At 44.2% G+C, this 21,159-nt stretch overlaps 1 protein-coding gene across 1 annotated transcript in view; it reads left to right on the top strand.

Annotated features, from left to right (window-relative positions):
* The first annotated feature begins 241 nt into the window (after nt 1-241).
* Nucleotides 242-21,159, top strand: part of kcnc2 (potassium voltage-gated channel, Shaw-related subfamily, member 2) — a 39,865-nt gene continuing 18,947 nt past the window's right edge. The window contains exons 1-2 of the mRNA XM_058417192.1: nt 242-1,500; nt 15,929-16,859. Coding sequence (XP_058273175.1) covers nt 832-1,500; nt 15,929-16,859 — 1,600 coding nt within the window. The 5' untranslated portion in view covers nt 242-831. The remainder of the gene's footprint in view (nt 1,501-15,928; nt 16,860-21,159) is intronic.

Below are 21,159 nucleotides of genomic sequence, written 5' to 3' on the forward strand. Positions count from 1 at the left end.
TGTTCCTGTGTATATATGTGTATGTCTCTCTGTGTGTGTGTGTGTGTACGTGTTCCTGTGTATATATGTGTATGTCTCTGTGTGTGTGTGTGTGTCTGTGTGTGCACGTGCATGTGCATCTGTGTGTTTGTGTGTGTGTGAGGTGTGTTTGTGTGTGTGTGTGTGTGTGTGTGTGTACGTGCGTGTGTGCATCTGTGTGTGTGTGTGTGTGTACGTGTTCCTGTGTATATATGTGTATGTCTCTGTGTGTGTGTGTGTCTTTGTGTGTGTGTTGGTAAAAGAGCGCACGGTTGTTTCTCTCCATCTCTCACCTGTTCTGTGTATCGAGTCTCACAGAGGCAACAAGCGTTTCTCAGCGATCACTTCTCACTGTGCTGGAGAGAGAGAGACAGAGAGAGAGAGAGTGAGAGAGAGAGCTGGAGAGGGAAAGAGAGAAGAAAAACATTCCCCACCCCTCTGCTCTCTGAGGCTGTTGTTGATCGGATCACATCAGACTGCGAGCTCACTCTCTGAGAGACGGACAGGAATTCAGAGCATCTGCTTCACTTTTCTTTCTAATTACAGCTCGACTTGTCCAGGATCGGTGAGGACAAGAAGTAGATAAATGAGGAAAGAGAACATTTCCTGTGTTCTGGGTTCTGTGGAGGGTCTGTGAATGAGATTGGACTGAGACTCTGCACACAGAGAGGATCTGTGAGGAGAGTCGAGTATTTGCTCTGTAAGTTGTTGTATCTCTGTTCACTCAGAGTCAGGGAAACGAAAGGAGACTGAGCTCCACACGGTGAGAGTGGAGTGGCGAGTCATGGGCATGTGTCACCTGCACAGGCGAGGATGGGCAAACTCGAGTATGACCACGAGAGGATAATCCTCAACGTCGGCGGCACGAGGCACGAGACGTACCGCACTACGCTCCGGACGCTGCCGGGAACACGCCTCGCTCTGCTCGCCTCCATTCCGTCTTCCTCCCTCTGTGGTTCTGCTTCTGGATCAGACGCAGAGTGTGCACTGCTGGACCATCACCATCACCATCACCATCATCATCATCACCATCATCATCATCATGAGCATGATCAACAGGTGCGTATTGGTAACGAGTACTTTTTTGACCGTCACCCAGGTGTGTTTGCTTATGTGTTGAATTACTACCGCACGGGGAAGCTGCACTGTCCGGCCGACGTGTGTGGTCCACTGTTCGAGGAGGAGCTTGCCTTCTGGGGCATCGACGAGACGGACGTGGAGCCGTGCTGCTGGATGACTTACAGACAACACAGAGATGCCGAGGAGGCACTGGACGTCTTCGACATGAACGTGATGGACAACGGAATGGGGAACGACGAGGATGAGGAGAACGATGAAGAGGAGGACAAGCGTGAGGTGGGGAAGAGGATGAGGGTTGGAGAGGCAGAGCACACCAGGGGGACCAGTCTGAACCGCTGGAGGAGGTGGCAACCTGTCGTCTGGAACCTGTTTGAGGATCCTTACTCATCTCGGGCCGCTCGGGTAAGACAGGAACCAGAGACCATGCTGAGATATCTGTCTTACTCTTTTCTTTCTAACTTTCTATATCTCAGTCTCACTCTCCATAAACTGTCTCACTCCTATTTTCTTACCCTCAGTGTCTCTCCCTTGCTGTGTATCACTCTGTCTCACCTTTAATCTTTCTCTGTCTCTAAATGTGTCTTATTCTCTCTGTCTTACTCTCAATGTCCTTAACACACATTCTCTCTCTCTCTCTGTCTCTCTCTCTCTCTCTCTCTCTCAGTATCTTTTTCTCTCTCTCAGTGTCTCCTATCTCAGTATAAGTAACAGGTGAAAAAGCATTTTATATTATTATCTACTTCACATACCCTTTACTGGAACTTAAACACTGTTTATAAACTCTCACAATGCTGTACATTCACTTTGCTAGAGTATTTAGTAACAACTCTTATTAGCATGTACTAGTTTAGTTACTCAGAAAACACAGTTATAAATGTTAGATATTCAGATCGGATTTTATTCATCAGACGGATGGATTGATGTTTACTCAGCTAACAGAGAGAGAGAGTGTTTTAACCTCTAAAGCGGCAGCATGCTTAGCTTATAAACACACACACACACACACACGTGTCTAAGGATGCTGCACTCAGACTGTTACCATGGCAACTCAATTGCTCATCACTGCCTTTTCATTCAGAGCCACGATTGATTTCACTGTATGTCTCACTGTCTCATTATTGCTGTCTGCCTGTCTGTCTGTCTGTCTGTCTCACTCCCTATCAATCAATCACTTCAACTGTCTGTCTTGCATGAATTCTCTCTCTAACAGTTTGTCTAACTCACCAACATTCTATCTTTCCCTCTGTTTGTCTGTATCACTCTCTGTCTCTCCCTTTGACAGTGTCTCTCTCTTGTAGTCTGTCTCAATGCCTTTCTGTTTCACTCTTTACCTCTCATTCTCTCTGTCTCACTCTCTGATTGTCTGCTACACTGTTTATTCCTCATTCACTCTGACTGTCTGTCTATCTTTCCTTCTCTCAATTCAATTCAATTCAATTCAATTCAATTTATTTGTATAGCACCTTTTACAATAGACAGTGATAGTCTCAAAGCAGCTTTTCTCTATCTCTAAGTAACTCTCAGTCTCTCTCTCCTTTATCTGTCTGTCTCTTGCACTTTATTCCTTATTAATTCCCTCGAAAGGCAGACTCTGAAGGTCATGGTGTCTCTGTCTCATCTGTCCTGTAACTCTAAACACACAAACATTACAAAATCTTCTTGTCCTTTTAACCTTTCTCCCTCTCTCTCTCTCTCTCTCTCTCTCTCTGTCACTGACTCACACCATTTTTAGTGCAGAAGTCTCGTCTTTCTCGTGTTTGCATTAATCGATTTCTACACTCAAAAACTTTAGCTTCATCTCATCAAACAATCTTATCACATATCAGCAACTTTCTGTCTGGATCAGTGTACAGACAAACACACTTTATATTACATTATATTATACTATATTATATTATATTAAATCAAACTGTTTTATATTTTATTATATTATACTACATTATATACACTGATCAGCCATAACATTATGACCACCTGCCTAATATTGTGTTGGTGCCCCTGACAGCCCTGACCAGTCCTAAGCTCATGACCCTAAGTGAGAGCAGGAACATAGATTGACTGGTAAATCGAGAGCGTCGCTTTTTGGCTCAGCTCCTTCTATACCACAACAGACTGGTACATAGACCGCATTGCTGCTGCCACTGCACCAATCCATCTGTCAATCTCACGCTCAGTGGGCAGTGGTGGCTCAAGTGGTTAAGGCTCTCGGTTGTTGACTGGAAGATCAGGGGTTCAAGCCCCAGCACTGCCAAGTTGCCACTGTTGGGCCCTTGAGCAAGGCCCTTAACCCTCTCTGCTCCAGGGGCGCTGTATCATGGCTGACCCTGCGCTCTGACCCCAACCTCCAAGGATGGGATATGCGAAGAAAGAATTTCACTGTGCTGTAATGTATATGTGACAAATAAAGGCTGTTTCATTTCATTTTCATGTTTCAATTCTTCCCTCACTTGTAAACAAAACACTGGTAACAGGTCTGACTTACAGCTGGCAATGCGAACCAAGCTCCTGCTCCAGTCATACTGAGACTGATCAGCCTTCAACAGAGGGCCATGGACCCCATACTCCCAGAGCACCTCCCACAGAATGCCACGAGGGACATGGTCGAATGCCTTCTCCAAGTCCACAAAACACATGTGGACTGGTTGGACTTCCATGAACCCTCAAGCACCCTGTGGAGGGTATAGAGCTGGTCCAGGCTCCATGACTAGGACAAAAACCCTCCTGAATCCGAAATTCGACTAAATGTCTGACTGTCCTCTCCAGTACCCTGGAATAGACTTTCCCTGGGAGGCTGAGGAGTGTGATCCCCCTATAGTTGGGACACACCCTCCGATCCCCCTTCTTAAAAAGAGGGACCACCATCTCAGTTGCCCAGTCCAGAGGCACTGTCCCTGACCGCCACGCTATGTTGCAGAGACGTGTCAGCCCAGATAGTGTCACAACATCCAGAGACTTAAGGTACTCAGGAAGAATCTCATCGACCCCCGGTGCCTTGCCACCGAGGAGCTACTGGACTAGTCTGTCTTAGGACTATAGTCATTTTTCATGACCTCACCAAACTCCTCCCAGACCCGAGTTTTTGCTTCCACAACCACCTGGGCTCGCTTGGCCTGCCAGTACACATCAGCTGCCTCTGGGGTCCCATGAGCCAACCAGGCTCAATAGGACTCCTTCTTCAGCTTGACTGCATCCCTTACTACCAGTGTCCACCACTGGGTTTGGGGATTACTGCCACAACAGGCACCAGAGGCCTTACGGCCACAGCTCCAGATAGCTGCGTCAACAATGGAGGAGAACATGGTCCACTCAGACTCAGTGTCCCTAACCTCCCTCTGAAACTGGTCAAAACTCTTCTGGAGGTGGGAGTTGATGACCACTCTAACAGAGGGTTCAGCAAGACATTCCCAGCAGACCCCCACAATACATTCGCTCCTCCACTGTTGTTGCCCACATGGGCGTTGAAGTCCCCCAGTACAACTATGGAGTCCCCAATCAGGGCACCTTCCAGCACCCCTCGCAGGGTCTCCAAGAAGGTCAGGTACTCCACACTGCTGTTAGGCCCATAAGCCGAAACAACAGCGAGACACCTGTCCCCAACCCGAAGGTGCAGGGAAACCACCCTCTCGTTTACCGGGGAAAACTCCAACACATGGCGGCTTGAGCTGGAGGGCTAGAAGGCATGAGGTGCCATGAGGCACTCCAGAGTAGTAGAGGGTCCAACCTCTCTTAAAGAGTTGGGTTCCAGAGCCCAGGCTGTGCGTGGAGGTGAGCCCGACTATTTCCATCTGGTACCACTCAGCCTCCCCCACCAGCTCAGTTTCCTTCCCCCCCAGTGAGGTGACATTCCATGTCCCAAGAGCCAGATTCTTTAACCAGGGTTTAGGACCCCACCCATGACTGCTATCCAAATCACATAGCACTGACTCCTTATGCTCCTTACTGCGGCTGGTGGGCCTATGGAAAGGCAGGCCTACGTTGCTTTTTAGCTCGGCTGTACCTGGCCGAGTCCCATCCACTGGGTTCCCCAGTCCCAGGTCTGGCTCCAGGGTGGGGCCCCAGTAACACCAATCCGGGGTGACCTAACGGTCCTTGTTCTTTTGTTGCTCATGAGGGGATTTGAACCAATCTTAGTCTGACCCATCACCTAGGACCCATTTGCCTTAGGAGACCCTACTAGGAGGACTAGGCCCCCGACAACATGGCTCCTTGGCTCATTCGGGTACTCAAACCCCTCCACCACAATAAGGTGGTGGTCCAGGGATGGGATATATTATATTATATTATATTATATTATATTATATTATATTATATTATATTATATTATATTATATTATATTATATTATATTATATTATATTATATTATATTATATTATATTATATTATATTATATTATATTATATTATATTATATTATATTATATTATATTATATTATATTACTTTAGCTCTTGTGAGAGAGCACTGTAGAAAGTTTAATGAGTGATTTCTCAGATCTAATTTTAACATATCTTCATTGTACAGAGCAGAAAGCAGAGCAGAGCAGAGGATCACATCATACATGTGGCAGCCATCTTGTGTAAAAGAAATTATAATCCAGATTTTACTCCACCAAGCTCATTGTCTCAGGAACAGGAGGTTCTGATGCTTTAATTTGTGACATTCTTGTTTTTCATTCTTAAACAAGACAAATAATATTATGAAGTCAGAGGTTCAACAGAGCTTCTGGGAACCAACTTGTTGGTCATCCTGATGGTCATCTGTGGGTTATGTAATCAGTCTAAACTAAGAGTGTACATTTAAATGTCTGAGGAACAGGCAGATGATCTAATGATGCTCTCATCCATCCAGTGCAGAGTCTCACAGGAATAATGACAGCCTCATATCTGCTGCACATCCTCCATACTCTCAGTCACGGTGGAATCAGCCATAACAGGACCAGTAAACAGATTACTGGTTTATTTTGGACCGAATCTGCAAGAACTTTACAACCTGGACAACTCCCATAGAGCTGCTCCAGAGTCTGGACACTTCAGTCCCAGAATGACATCAGGAGGGGATTTACCTCAAAGAGGAAGTTCACAAATTTAATAAAGGTGGTGTATTCGGACAGGTGTGTGACTGACCTGAAGATCAAAAATTAAAGGTCCTCATCATTTAGCATGTTTCACATGTCCCTGTTTTCTTCACCAAATCAGCACAGACAGAAAATGAGCAAAATGTTAATTTCACTCTGGTCTAAATAAGCGGCTGAGAAAATGTGGAACAGATAGACAGACAGGTAGACAGACAGGTTGTCAGGTGAAGGATGGATTCTAGCAGTAAGATGATCTCCTCCTTCTTTTAGCTTAAATTTCTCTTTGTTTAGATTTACTGAAGAAAAACTTTAATCTGCACAGATTCTGTTTTTATTGAAGCACCTGTGCTTGTGTGAATGAAACTGTGTGTGTGTGTGTGTGTGTGTGTGTGTGTGTGTGTGTGTAAAATGGAGACCTAATGAATCATGTATGCTGATATTTTAGGGAGGGATTGTGGGTAATTTGGCTAAGTGGCTCCGGATGATGAGGCTCCTCCATCTTTTCTCCTCTGTGCTGGATTATTAATAGCAGCACAGGAAGACGGATGGAGAGAGAGAGAGAGAGAGAGAGAGAAGGGAAGTGTATTCAGACTTTTCCTCCCTGAGGCCCACTTCCCATTTTCTCAGACCCTTCCCAAACAATATATATATACTTGGAAATACTTAAATCACTGCAGTGCACACAGATAAAAGCAGGTCACATCGCAATCCCACGGCCCCAGAGCTTTAATAACTTATTACCCAGAAAGAAAACGGCGAGAAGAACAGGTCTGAAGAAGAGGTCTGAAGAACAGGTCTGAAGAACAGGTCTGAAGAAGAGGTCTGAAGAACAGCAATGTGTCATCAGGTCCTCTCAGGGTGAGAATTGGCTCCAAAAGCTTATTATAATAAAAGTATAGTTTAAATTTTTTCATTTGTCTAATGTTCCTCAGAGAACATGGAAGGTTTCCACACAGCTGAGTCTCTTCCACTGAAGCCTGTGATCAGATAAAATTCTGGAGGATTTTATCTAAAATGGATCAGAAGTTATTGTGGAGTTCATGCAGCTCGAGCTCACACTTTCATTAAAGCAAAATGGGACGAACCAAATACTCATGTAAATGTTTCAGATTCAACTTTTCACTCAATAATATAATTCCTAATGGAAAGTGTTAAATCAAATTAGACAAGAAAAATCAGGACCATGATCTAGTCCACAAACCCATCATCAGAAGCACGAGCAGAAGCCGTGGGTGGATCAAAAAATTTGTGACGCTCTGAGATCTCACACCACTGCCTACAATGCAGGAACCTGGAACATGGACGAGGCTCCACACTTTACACACATTTTACACTCGCTTCAAGGCTGCAGCTAACAGTGCTAATTGTGCTAGCAGTGCTAACAGCACTAAGAGTGCTAATGGCAGTATGCATGTGGAGAAAGCCAGAGTGGGAAACTTGTTCATCATCTTGGAGCAGGACGTGAGGAAAGCTTTCAGGAGACTGCGCACTAGGATAGCAGCAGGACCAGACATCATCTCAGGTCGGGTCAGCAGAGCCTGTGCTGACCAGCTAGCACTGATGTTGACTGAAATATTCCACCTCTCGCTGGAACAGTCAGCTATCTACATGTGTTTCAAGCAGTCCATTATTGTTCCTGCCCTGAAAAAACATCAGCCTGCTTGCCTCCGTGTCTGAAGCCATGACCTGAGTTGTGCGAAAGTGTTTTAAAAAGCTGGTCACAGACTTCTCACCTTTTTACTACCTGAGACTCAGGACAATTCTCATACTGTATACTCTATACTCTATCGTATTACTGAATACACATCACACCCTCCTTCATATAACCCTGAGCCACCTGGAATTATCTTAAAGTGCTGTTGGTCATCTACTGATCAACATTTAATACCATAATTCAAAACTCATCAAGTTGGAGGTCCTGAGACAGAACACAGACAGTGTGGATGTACAGACATGTCTCACCCTCACCGCCAGCACTGGAACCCCCAGGGTTCTGAGCACCTGCTGAACTCTACACCTATAACTGTGTGACCATTCCACCTCTATCACCATTCTCCAGTTTGTTCTCCTATTGTGATGGACCAGTTTTCTAATGAGACAGCCTACCTGGAGGAAAGAACTTCTAAAAAGACCTTCTACACCTACACCACTGACAGCATCCTGACAGGAAGTATCACAGCCCGGTTTGGGAACAGCACAGAGCAGGACAGACAGCTCTCCAGAGGGTGGTGTGACCAGCTGAACGTGCAATCCACACTGACCTCCTGACCTACAGTCCACCTACAGTCAGTGGTGCTGGACTAAGGCCAGGAAGATTAAATGACCTCAGCCATCCCAACAATGGACTCCTCTCTGCTGACAGGGAAGGGCTTCCATTCAAACACAGAGAGAATGAGGAGGAGCTTCTTCCTGCAGAAGTTAATCTCTGTATAATTTAAGTTCTATTATTAATGTGTGTAATGTTATCTGAGTAGAATACACTTTCAAATACTAAATAAAAACAGTGGGTGGGGCTTCCAGAGATAAGGTGGGGCAGACAATTAAAATCATACATGCCACAGGGCTTTTAATGCCTATTATTACTGAGCAAATTAAAAAACAAACAAACAAACAAACAAGCACATAAGTATAATAAATCACAATTTAATAAAATCATAAGCTGGTGATTTTTGCACTTGCAACATGCAAAATACCCCAGAGGGGCAAGTAGAGATAGTTAATTCTTAAAGTTTTTGTCAGTGAATTAGCTAACTCATAGCTGCGCTAGCTCCTTACATGCTTGTTCTGTTGAAGAGTCACAGCTCCAGAAACATTATTATTAATCAGGCTTTACATCGTAACATCGTCACCATAGCAACCGCTGCTTCCTCAGCCTAGGGTCTTTCAGAGAACAGAAATGTGTGTGTGTGTGTTCTGTATTTACAGAAACATGATAATTATCTGACAATCAACAAAATATCAGATTTAAAACACCTCTCATTATCAGGAAAATCTCTCTCTCTCTCTCTCTCTCTCTCTCTGTCTCTCTCTCTGTCTCTCTCTACCCCTCATGTTCCTCTGACTGCTAAAGTAACACTGAATTATTGAGACCAGCTCTGAGAATGTCTCATATTCTATTTATACATGTGTGGAGCTCAGAGCAGACAAACAGAGAGAGAGTAAATCCATCACATAGTGTGTGTATGTGTGTGTATTATTTGTATTCAGTGTCAGTTCTTCTCCATCTGTATTTACTTGCATCTCCTGTCATTTCTTCAGCGCTCATCATTCTAGCACACACACACACACACACACACACACACACACAAAACCCTTCTATGTTTATATGTATTCACTTTCAGTGCATGTGTGTGTGTGTGTGTGTGTGCGTGCGTGTGTGTGTGTGTGTGTATGTATATTGTTTAGAGTTGCTCATGTTTGTTACTAATAACCTTATTTACTATTGATGTAAGTCATCTCCTGACCGCACTGGACTCAGTGTTTAACTGTACTTCCCAAAATTCAATGTGACCTAGAAACATGGGGAGCACAACACCCAGACTCTCACGTTTGACTCTCTGACCAGATTACTGACCTCACACACCTGGACTCAATCACCTTCACCATACTCACAGTTTAAAAGGACTCACAGCTCATTGTGAAGGTGGTCAGTAACCCATGGAACTGAAACCCATCACCCTCATTATTAGTGCACTGCACCAGGACCACATGTCTCTCCACAGCTAGGTTCCTGCTGGAGTGCCCATGGTTCTTAATGAAAAAACATGAACTCATATGCTGGTCTGCACAGTCTCATATGCATTGTCTCCACACATCAGTCCAGGTGACCTTCACCACCACGGAATGCCCTGAAACCATCATCCCATCACAGTACAGTAAGGTATGCAGTGAGACCAAGGCCAGTGGCCTTCCTGACTACGGAGGAAGGCACTGGTTCTGACCACCCTAAAACAATTCCATGAAGTCAAAATTTTCATAATACTTGATCTTCTGAACACCTATGACCTGTCCCCCGAGGGAGCTTTAGCACCTCCAGAGTACTGCATGATCTTCATCACCAGCAGTATTTCAGTGCCTGATCAACAAGGTGCTGCAGCAGATGTTGGGGCAGTATGTCATCACCTACACATTCTAATGTACTCCCTGAGTGAGACACCTCAGATCCTGCACATCAAGAGAACCACATCAAGAGTTCCATGTGTGCAAGGTGGCTTCTCTAGGCTACATCACAGAACCAGAACCCTTATGGACCAGGGAAAGCTCTTAGACATAACAAACTGGTCTGCGTCCACCATTGTTAAGGAACTTAGGAAACTGTGTTTCTTTGGATTCACCAATTTTTCTGTCACAGTTTCAAGATCTCAGCAGAAATCAGAAATCATTCACCACCTCACCCATCCTGAAACATCCAGAACAAGCCCTTCATTGCAGAGGTTGATGTATTGAAAATTGGGGCTCAGCCATCCTTTACCAGCAATCAGAAGAGTGGTCCACCCAGTGGCCTTCTTCTCTCAGAAACTGTCCTTGACAAATTCGTGTATGACAATGGTAACAGGGAGAGGGCAAATTCTCATTGGAAGGCCTCAGTTCTCCTGGAATGGTAACCCCACTCACTTGCCTGCTATAGACAGCTGTTCCAGCTGAGCTGGTAAGGAACCATGCCCACATCTACAGCACAAAGGTCAAGTTCATAAGAAATATTCAGACAGATTGCATGTGGAGACACCAGTAATGAACCAGGTCTTTTGAAAAGGCAAACATTTTCCCACTTCTAAATTGTCCCACTCAAATTCCAACAAATAATCATCATGTACACACTAGAGCTACCATGCCATGGTCACCTTGCTTCCTTCTTCCATACTTTCCAGTTCAAACCAGTCACTTCAGCTCCCTTTGCAAAAGGTGCTGCCTCTTTGCATGCTGCCCGAATCGTCCAGGTCCACAGTGACTGAGGGAGACCTAGGGGAAGGGTCACTCCCAGTAGTAGCGCTGCCTGCCCTAGTTAATGTTGTTTGACCCTTTTTTGAGATTTAATAATATTTAATTTATTTAAAAACATTTAATAAAACATGCAGTTATGTCCTCATCTGCTTCCTGACATATGTATTTATTTTAATAATGGTATTGTGTTATCAATTGTTTTGTTTATTGTTTGTTTTTAAAATACTTTCCTATGTTTATTTTTATTACTTATACCTCATTTTTAAAAATCTTTTTACGTAGCTCTTTTTTAAAAAACTTTTGTGTAACTCTTGTCTGAATTAGCATTCCCCTTCCTCTTAGGATTAATGCTCTATTAATGCTCTAGGATCTCTGAAATGATGACAGGTGTGTGTGTGTGTGTGTGTGTTGCATTGTGTATAAACATAAACATGAGAATACTTTCAGGGACATCACCACCAAGCTACACCGTACACACACACACACACACACACACATTTAGTGACCTACTTTGAGTTTCCACCCAAAGAGTGTTTGTAGGTAAGACACCTTCTGTTGTTAAGCGTGTGAAATGATTATTTGAACCACCTGAGGAAAGCAAAAATTCAAACACACACACACACATAATAACATGATGTACTGAAAAGTTTCATTTTCAGCTTGGATAGATGTCTTGTGTGGCTACCATATGTACTGCAGAGGGAGGCCTGAGAGAATTGGCAAGAGGTGACACACACACACACACACATTGTAAAACTGGGCAGTGAGTCACAGATTCAGGATAAAGGTCTGTATTTTCTGCAATTAGCATCCATGCTAATGCTATTCACAGTGTCAGTGATAAATACAGCACTGAACACACACTTGATTGCTTACACAGACACAGAGATACTTATTCTCTCTCTCTCTCTCTCTCTCTCTCTCTCTCAGTACATCCACATTCCTACACTGAATTTCCATTAGAAGGATTATTGAAGAAGGTGATTTACATCACTCTAAATTCTAAATCTCTGGTCTCAAAAGTACTGGAGGTAGTAAAGGCAGTTCTATAGAGTAGTGGAGGTAGTAAAGGCAGTTCTATAGAGTAGTGGAGGTAGTAAAGGCAGTTCTATAGAGTAGTGGAGGTAGTAAAGGCAGTTCTATAGAGTACTGGAGGTAATAAAGGCAGTTCTATAGAGTACTGGAGGTAATAAAGGCAGTTCTATAGAGTACTGGAGGTAATAAAGGCAGTTCTATAGAGTACTGGAGGTAATAAAGGCAGTTCTATAGAGTACTGGAGGTAATAAAGGCAGTTCTATAGAGTACTGGACGTAGTAAAGGCAGTTCTATAGAGTACTGGAGGTAATAAAGGCAGTTCTATAGAGTACTGGACGTAGTAAAGGCAGTTCTGTAGAGTATTGGAGGTAGTAAAGGCCAGGGGCGTATCTAGGATTTGAAAACATCAGGGGCTGAGCCCGAAACATCAGGGGCTAATTAGGGAGAGGGGGTAAGCAAGAATAATACGTTTTGTAAGGGCATTTTTATGTAATATTGTTTAATAATAAACACAAATTAACACAAATACTATGCAACTTTAGAAAATTTCATTCAATCTTTTTTCTGACTCCTCCCATCATTTCAGAATCTTGCTACTAAAAAAGGAGTTCATTAAAGTCATTACATTTTCTCTCACAGGTATACCATGCAATATTATCTCTTTTACAGCTTGTGTGTGGAGCAGTGCTGTGTAGATCCTTTATTATTATTATTATTATTATTATTATTATTATTTTACAATAATCTATATTATACTTGCACCTATTATTTCATTTCTCATTTACACTAGCACTACTGTATGAATTATTCTTTGTTTATTTTTTTTTTACAGACTCTTTTCTCTTCTCTTATTGTTCTCTCATCTCTCATCTGTCTTGCTGCTTGTATCTTGTCTACTTCATGCTCTTGGTGATTTTTCTATCCTATTTCTTTGAGGGTGGAATCATCAGAGAGTATCTCTGAGACTTGATCAAAATGGTCAATTATCATTCTAGTATTTCTAGTGCTGAGAATTCCTTTATCAATAGACAGAACAGCCGAATGATGGAGTCTGTTCTGGTCCATTGTTAGCCTAAGTCATGTCTGTATTTTAACTTAAATACTGCATTAGCTGAATAATAGAAAGTCATGATGTTCAGACTGTAACGTCTTAGCCCTTTAACAGTTTATATTTTATTTAGATCTATCTTTAGGCTTATTTAATTTAAGGTTTTTGTATCTTGGGTATGGAATAATATTTAAAATGGTCCTATATGGGCCCTAGGGCTTCATTTTTGACACAACATACATTTGTTAGCCGACTTTTATCAACTGTGTTAACATTAAAAACTAAAAGTTAGACTATTATCTGAATAATAAGTTGTTGTGTTTTCTGACCATTTTATTTTATTGCTGTCCCGCTCAAGGGCTGTAAGGTATTATAGTAAAGGCAGTTCTATAGAGTAGTGGAGGTAGTAAAGGCAGTTCTATAGAGTACTGGAGGTAGTAAAGGCAGTTCTATAGAGTACTGGAGGTAGTAAAGGCAGGAGTGAGGTGTATACTCTGAGGAGTGAGGTCTATACTCTGAGGAGTGAGGTGTATACTCTGAGGAGTGAGGTCTATACTTTGTGGAGTGAGGTGTGTACTCTGAGGAGTGAGGTCTATACTCTGATGATTGGGGTGTATACTCTGAGGAGTGAGGTGTGTACTCTGAGGAGTGAGGTGTATACTCTGAGGAGTGAGGTGTGTACTCTGAGGAGTGAGGTGTATACTCTGTGGAGTGAGGTGTATACTCTGTGTAGTGAGGTCTATACTTTGTTGAGTGAGGTGTGTACTCTGAGGAGTGAGGTGTGTACTCTGAGGAGTGAGGTCTATAATTTGTGGAGTGAGGTGTGTACTCTGAGGAGTGAGGTGTGTACTCTGAGGAGTGAGGTCTATACTCTGAGGAGTGAGGTGTGTACTCTGAGGAGTGAGGTGTGTACTCTGAGGAGTGAGGTCTATACTCTGAGGAGTGAGGTGTGTACTCTGAGGAGTGAGGTGTGTACTCTGAGGAGTGAGGTGTGTACTCTGAGGAGTGAGGTCTATACTCTGAGGAGTGAGGTGTGTACTCTGAGGAGTGAGGTGTATACTCTGAGGAGTGAGGTCTATACTTTGTGGAGTGAGGTGTGTACTCTGAGGAGTGAGGTCTATACTCTGATGATTGGGGTGTATACTCTGAGGAGTGAGGTGTGTACTCTGAGGAGTGAGGTGTGTACTCTGAGGAGTGAGGTCTATACTCTGAGGAGTGAGGTGTGTACTCTGAGAAGTGAGGTCTATACTCTGAGGAGTGAGGTGTATACTCTGAGGAGTGAGGTCTATACTTTGTGGAGTGAGGTGTGTACTCTGAGGAGTGAGGTCTATACTCTGATGATTGGGGTGTATACTCTGAGGAGTGAGGTGTGTACTCTGAGGAGTGAGGTGTATACTCTGATGATTGGGGTGTATACTCTGAGGAGTGAGGTGTGTACTCTGAGGAGTGAGGTCTATACTCTGATGATTGGGGTGTATACTCTGAGGAGTGAGGTGTGTACTCTGAGGAGTGAGGTGTATACTCTGAGGAGTGAAGTCTATACTCCTGAGGAGTATAAGTAAATACATTTAATTAGGATATGTTTAATTAGCATGCTAACAGTGATGTCCCTGTGTTTTATGTTCACACATATTAAAGATATCATCATGGCCTCACTGCACACTCTGAAGCCTTATGCTCAGTGTTACCAAGGTTACCCCATCTTGGATCTAACACCCTGCCGAGATCAGACACTCCCGAGTGTGTGTGTGTCTGTGTGTGTGCACCAAATTAGCCTTGGTAACTACCAAGTGCACAGGAAACATCTAAAGCTAACAAGAGCGACAAGATCATTAGCGTCTGTTTACACATGTACAGCTCACAGTGGACTGCAGACAGACAGACAGACAGGCAGAGAGAGAGACAGATAAATACACAGACATGGATAGAAAGGCAGACAGGCAGACAGAGTTTTCCAAACTTCTCCAGGAATTAAAGTCACAGCACTAGGTCATAAACACCGAGTGGAAAAATGTTTGTGAATTACATTGTGGTCAATTCTAAATGTGAACGCTACAAATGTGTACAAATGTGCTTCATCATCAGCACTACTACAGCTACCTGGTTGTGTGTGTGTGTGTATTGGTATATTCTGTCAGGCTCTGGTCAGGATGAAAGCAGCCGTGATAATTATCGCATTAACTGGAGGAGTGTAGTGGACTATGTTTGACACGGGGTAGGCATATGTGTGTGTGTTTTGATGTGTGTGTGTGTTTTGATATGTGTGTGTGTGTGTGTGTGTGAGCTGATGAGTGGGCTGATGGCTGCTGTATGACTCACAAATACACACCGCATCTCTCCACGACCTTGCTGTATCGGCTCATGTGCCATGTTAGCGAGATGCCTTTTATATGCTAATTTTCAGATGACTGTTGGCTCTCACACTGATCTCACACACACTCCACTCCCGCGGCTCTGATTTATTAGCATTTTAAAACAGCTGTGCTTCTCATTCAGACTCTACCACATGTTCAGAAAAGTGTGGATCCATACTCAACATGCTGTTGGCCGCCTTTTGGGGCATACTTAGAGTGTAGTTAAGGGGCGGATTTCAGTTATATGAGAGGGCAGGGCTGAAGGTGTGGCTAGTGTTGAAGTTTTAGAAACATACATCAACATGTTTCATTGACCTCTGACCTTTACAAATGTAGCTGTAATATCTAACAATTCCTCTCATTTTTTCCCTCTTTTTAGTTCGTGGCTTTCGCCTCTTTGTTCTTCATCATGGTCTCCATCACCACCTTCTGCCTGGAGACTCATGAAGCTTTCAACACCATCGTCAACAAGACAGATGCTGTAAGGAACGAGAGCGTGCTGGACTTGGTGCCTCAGTATGAGATTGAGACGGATCCAGCACTCACATATGTGGAGGGTGTCTGCGTCCTCTGGTTCACCTTCGAGTTCTTGGTGCGAGTGACGTTCAGTCCTGATAAACTGGAATTTATCAAAAGCGTCCTGAACATCATCGACTTTGTAGCCATCTTACCCTTTTATCTTGAAGTTGGACTGAGCGGTTTGTCCTCCAAAGCGGCGAAAGACGTCCTGGGGTTCCTGCGAGTGGTCCGCTTTGTACGGATTCTGAGAATCTTTAAGCTGACTCGTCACTTTGTCGGACTGCGGGTCCTCGGACATACCCTCCGTGCCAGCGTGAATGAATTCTTCCTCCTCATCATCTTCCTCGCCCTCGGTGTCCTTATCTTTGCCACCATGATCTACTACGCAGAGCGGATCGGTGCTAATCCCAATGACCCGACCGCCAGTGATCACACCAAGTTCAAAAACATTCCCATCGGCTTCTGGTGGGCCGTGGTCACCATGACGACTCTAGGGTATGGTGACATGTACCCTCAGACCTGGTCAGGAATGCTGGTAGGGGCGCTGTGTGCACTAGCAGGCGTGCTAACAATAGCAATGCCCGTTCCAGTAATTGTAAATAACTTTGGCATGTATTACTCGCTAGCCATGGCTAAGCAGAAGCTACCGAAAAAGAGGAAGAAGCACATTCCCCAGGTGGTGCAAACTGCATCTCCATCCTTCTGCAGGACCGATCTGAGTTCAGCCTGCAACAGCAACCCTGTTGACCTGCGCATGGGACAGAGCCGAGGGCTCGAGTGCCACCGGTCAGGTGAGGAATGGAGTCCAGCTGCATGTATAAGTGAGAGTGAGATGACTTTTATTCTTTTCTATAAAAAGAGAAAGGTTTTTCAAGAAGAAATATATTTACACATTTAAAGAATGTGGTCATATTTAGGTTAATTTAATCAACAACAAAATGACAACATCAGTGTGTGTTTAGATCAGTGTGTGTTTGGAGCAGTGTGTGTTTGGATCAGTGTGTGTTTAGATCAGTGTGTGTTTGGAGCAGTGTGTGTTTGGAGAATTGTGTGTTTGGAGCAGTGTTTGGAGCAGTGTGTGTTTGGAGCAGTGTGTGTTTAGAGCAGTGTGTGTTTAGATCAGTGTGTGTTTGGAGCAGTGTGTGTTTAGATCAGTGTGTGTTTGGAGCAGTGCGTGTTTGGATCAGTGTGTGTTTGGAGCATTGTGTGTTTGGAGCAGTGTGTGTTTGGAGCAGTGTGTGTTTGGAGCAGTGTGTGTTTGGAGCAGTGTGTGTTTGGAGCAGTGTGTGTTTGGAGCAGTGTGTGTTTGGAGCAGTGTGTGTTTGGATCAGTGTGTGTTTGGATCAGTGTGTGTTTGGAGCAGTGTGTGTTTGGAGCAGTGTGTGTTTAGGTCAGTGTGTGTTTGGAGCATTGTGTGTTTGGAGCAGTGTGTGTTTGGAGCAGTGTGTGTTTAGGTCAGTGTGTGTTTGGAGCAGTGTGTGTTTGGAGCATTGTGTGTTTGGAGCATTGTGTGTTTGGAGCAGTGTGTGTTTGGAGAATTGTGTGTTTGGAGCAATGTGTGTTTGGCGCAGTGCGTGTTTGGATCAGTGTGTGTTTGGATCAGTGTGTGTTTGGATCAGTGTGTGTTTGGATCAGTGTGTGTTTGGAGCATTGTGTGTTTTGAGCAGTGTGTGTTTGGAGCAGTGTTTGGAGCACTGTGTGTTTAGATCAGTGTGTGTTTAGATCAGTGTGTGTTTGGAGCAGTGTGTGTTTAGATCAGTGTGTGTTTGGAGCAGTGCGTGTTTGGATCAGTGTGTGTTTGGATCAGTGTGTGTTTGGAGCATTGTGTGTTTGGAGCAGTGTGTGTTTGGAGCAGTGTGTGTTTGGAGCAGTGTGTGTTTAGATCAGTGTGTGTTTGGAGCATTGTGTGTTTGGAGCATTGTGTGTTTGGAGCAGTGTGTGTTTGGAGCAGTGTGTGTTTGGAGAATTGTGTGTTTGGAGCAGTGTTTGGAGCACTGTGTGTTTGGAGCAGTGTGTGTTTGGAGCATTGTGTGTTTGGAGCAGTGTTTGGAGCACTGTGTGTTTAGATCAGTGTGTGTTTAGATCAGTGTGTGTTTGGAGCAGTGTGTTTAGATCAGTGTGTGTTTGGATCAGTGTGTGTTTAGATCAGTGTGTGTTTGGATCAGTGTGTGTTTGGAGCAGTGTGTGTTTAGATCAGTGTGTGTTTGGAGCAGTGTGTGTTTGGAGAATTGTGTGTTTGGAGCAGTGTTTGGAGCAGTGTGTGTTTGGATCAGTGTGTGTTTGGAGCAGTGTGTGTTTGGAGCAGTGTGTGTTTAGGTCAGTGTGTGTTTGGAGCAGTGTGTGTTTGGAGCATTGTGTGTTTGGAGCATTGTGTGTTTGGAGCAGTGTGTGTTTGGAGAATTGTGTGTTTGGAGCAATGTGTGTTTGGCGCAGTGCGTGTTTGGATCAGTGTGTGTTTGGATCAGTGTGTGTTTGGAGCAGTGTGTGTTTGGAGCATTGTGTGTTTGGAGCAGTGTGTGTTTGGAGCAGTGTTTGGAGCACTGTGTGTTTAGATCAGTGTGTGTTTAGATCAGTGTGTGTTTGGAGCAGTGTGTGTTTAGATCAGTGTGTGTTTGGAGCACTGTGTGTTTGGAGCAGTGCGTGTTTGGATCAGTGTGTGTTTGGATCAGTGTGTGTTTGGAGCATTGTGTGTTTGGAGCAGTGTGTGTTTGGAGCAGTGTGTGTTTGGAGCAGTGTGTGTTTAGATCAGTGTGTGTTTGGAGCAGTGTTTGTTTGGAGCAGTGTGTGTTTGGAGCAGTGTTTGGAGCACTGTGTGTTTGGATCAGTGTGTGTTTAGATCAGTGTGTGTTTGGAGCACTGTGTGTTTGGAGAATTGTGTGTTTGGAGCAGTGTTTGGAGCAGTGTGTGTTTGGATCAGTGTGTGTTTAGAGCAGTGTGTGTTTGGAGCATTGTGTGTTTGGAGCAGTGTTTGGAGCACTGTGTGTTTAGATCAGTGTGTGTTTGGAGCAGTGTGTGTTTGGATCAGTGTGTGTTTAGATCAGTGTGTGTTTGGAGCAGTGTGTGTTTGGAGCATTGTGTGTTTGGAGCAGTGTGTGTTTGGAGAATTGTGTGTTTGGAGCAGTGTTTGGAGCACTGTGTGTTTGGAGCAGTGTGTGTTTGGAGCAGTGTGTGTTTGGCGCAGTGTGTGTTTGGAGCAGTGTGTGTTTAGATCAATGTGTGTTTGGATCAGTGTGTGTGTGTGGATCAGTGTGTGTTTGGAGCAGTGTGTGTTTGGCGCAGTGTGTGTTTGGAGCAGTGTGTGTTTGGATCAGTGTGTGTTTGGATCAGTGTGTGTTTGGATCAGTGTGTGTTTGGAGCAGTGTGTGTTTGGATCAGTGTGTGTTTGGAGCAGTGTGTGTTTGGAGCAGTGTGTGTTTAGATCAGTGTGTGTTTGGAGCAGTGTGTGTTTGGAGCAGTGTTTGGAGCAGTGTGTGTTTGGAGCAGTGTGTGTTTAGAGCAGTGTGTGTTTGGATCAGTGTGTGTTTGGAGCAGTGTGTGTTTGGATCAGTGTGTGTTTGGATCAGTGTGTGTTTGGAGCAGTGTGTGTTTGGAGAATTGTGTGTTTGGAGCAGTGTTTGGAGCATTGTGTGTTTGGAGCAGTGTGTGTTTGGAGCAGTGTGTGTTTGGATCAGTGTGTGTTTGGAGAATTGTGTGTTTGGAGCAGTGTTTGGAGCAGTGTGTGTTTGGAGCAGTGTGTGTTTAGAGCAGTGTGTGTTTGGAGCATTGTGTGTTTGGAGCAGTGTTTAGATCAGTGTGTGTTTAGATCAGTGTGTGTTTAGATCAGTGTGTGTTTGGAGCAGTGTGTGTTTGGATCAGTGTGTGTTTGGATCAGTGTGTGTTTGGAGCAGTGTGTGTTTGGAGCAGTGTGTGTTTAGATCAGTGTGTGTTTGGAGCAGTGTGTGTTTGGAGCATTGTGTGTTTGGAGCAGTGTGTGTTTGGAGCAGTGTGTGTTTGGAGAATTGTGTGTTTGGAGCAGTGTTTGGAGCACTGTGTGTTTGGAGCAGTGTGTGTTTGGCGCAGTGTGTGTTTGGAGCAGTGTGTTTTTAGATCAATGTGTGTTTGGATCAGTGTGTGTGTGGATCAGTGTGTGTGTGGATCAGTGTGTTTGGATCAGTGTGTGTTTGGATCAGTGTGTGTTTGGATCAGTGTGTGTTTGGAGCACTGTGTGTTTGGAGAATTGTGTGTTTGGAGCAGTGTTTGGAGCAGTGTGTGTTTGGAGCAGTGTGTGTTTAGAGCAGTGTGTGTTTGGATCAGTGTGTGTTTGGAGCATTGTGTGTTTTGAGCAGTGTGTGTTTGGAGCAGTGTTTGGAGCACTGTGTGTTTAGATCAGTGTGTGTTTAGATCAGTGTGTGTTTGGAGCAGTGTGTGTTTAGATCAGTGTGTGTTTGGAGCAGTGCGTGTTTGGATCAGTGTGTGTTTGGATCAGTGTGTGTTTGGAGCATTGTGTGTTTGGAGCAGTGTGTGTTTGGAGCAGTGTGTGTTTGGAGCAGTGTGTGTTTGGATCAGTGTGTGTTTAGATCAGTGTGTGTTTGGAGCAGTGTGTGTTTGGATCAGTGTGTGTTTGGATCAGTGTGTGTTTGGAGCAGTGTGTGTTTGGAGCAGTGTGTGTTTAGATCAGTGTGTGTTTGGAGCATTGTGTGTTTGGAGCAGTGTGTGTTTGGAGCAGTGTGTGTTTAGGTCAGTGTGTGTTTGGAGCAGTGTGTGTTTGGAGCATTGTGTGTTTGGAGCATTGTGTGTTTGGAGCAGTGTGTGTTTGGAGAATTGTGTGTTTGGAGCAATGTGTGTTTGGCGCAGTGCGTGTTTGGATCAGTGTGTGTTTGGATCAGGGTGTGTTTGGATCAGTGTGTGTTTGGATCATTGTGTGTTTTGAGCAGTGTGTGTTTGGAGCAGTGTTTGGAGCACTGTGTGTTTAGATCAGTGTGTGTTTAGATCAGTGTGTGTTTGGAGCAGTGTGTGTTTAGATCAGTGTGTGTTTGGAGCAGTGCGTGTTTGGATCAGTGTGTGTTTGGATCAGTGTGTGTTTGGAGCATTGTGTGTTTGGAGCAGTGTGTG

Source organism: Hemibagrus wyckioides, linkage group LG19 (assembly GCF_019097595.1).
Source record: "Hemibagrus wyckioides isolate EC202008001 linkage group LG19, SWU_Hwy_1.0, whole genome shotgun sequence".
In the NCBI taxonomy this organism is placed as follows: domain Eukaryota; kingdom Metazoa; phylum Chordata; class Actinopteri; order Siluriformes; family Bagridae; genus Hemibagrus; species Hemibagrus wyckioides.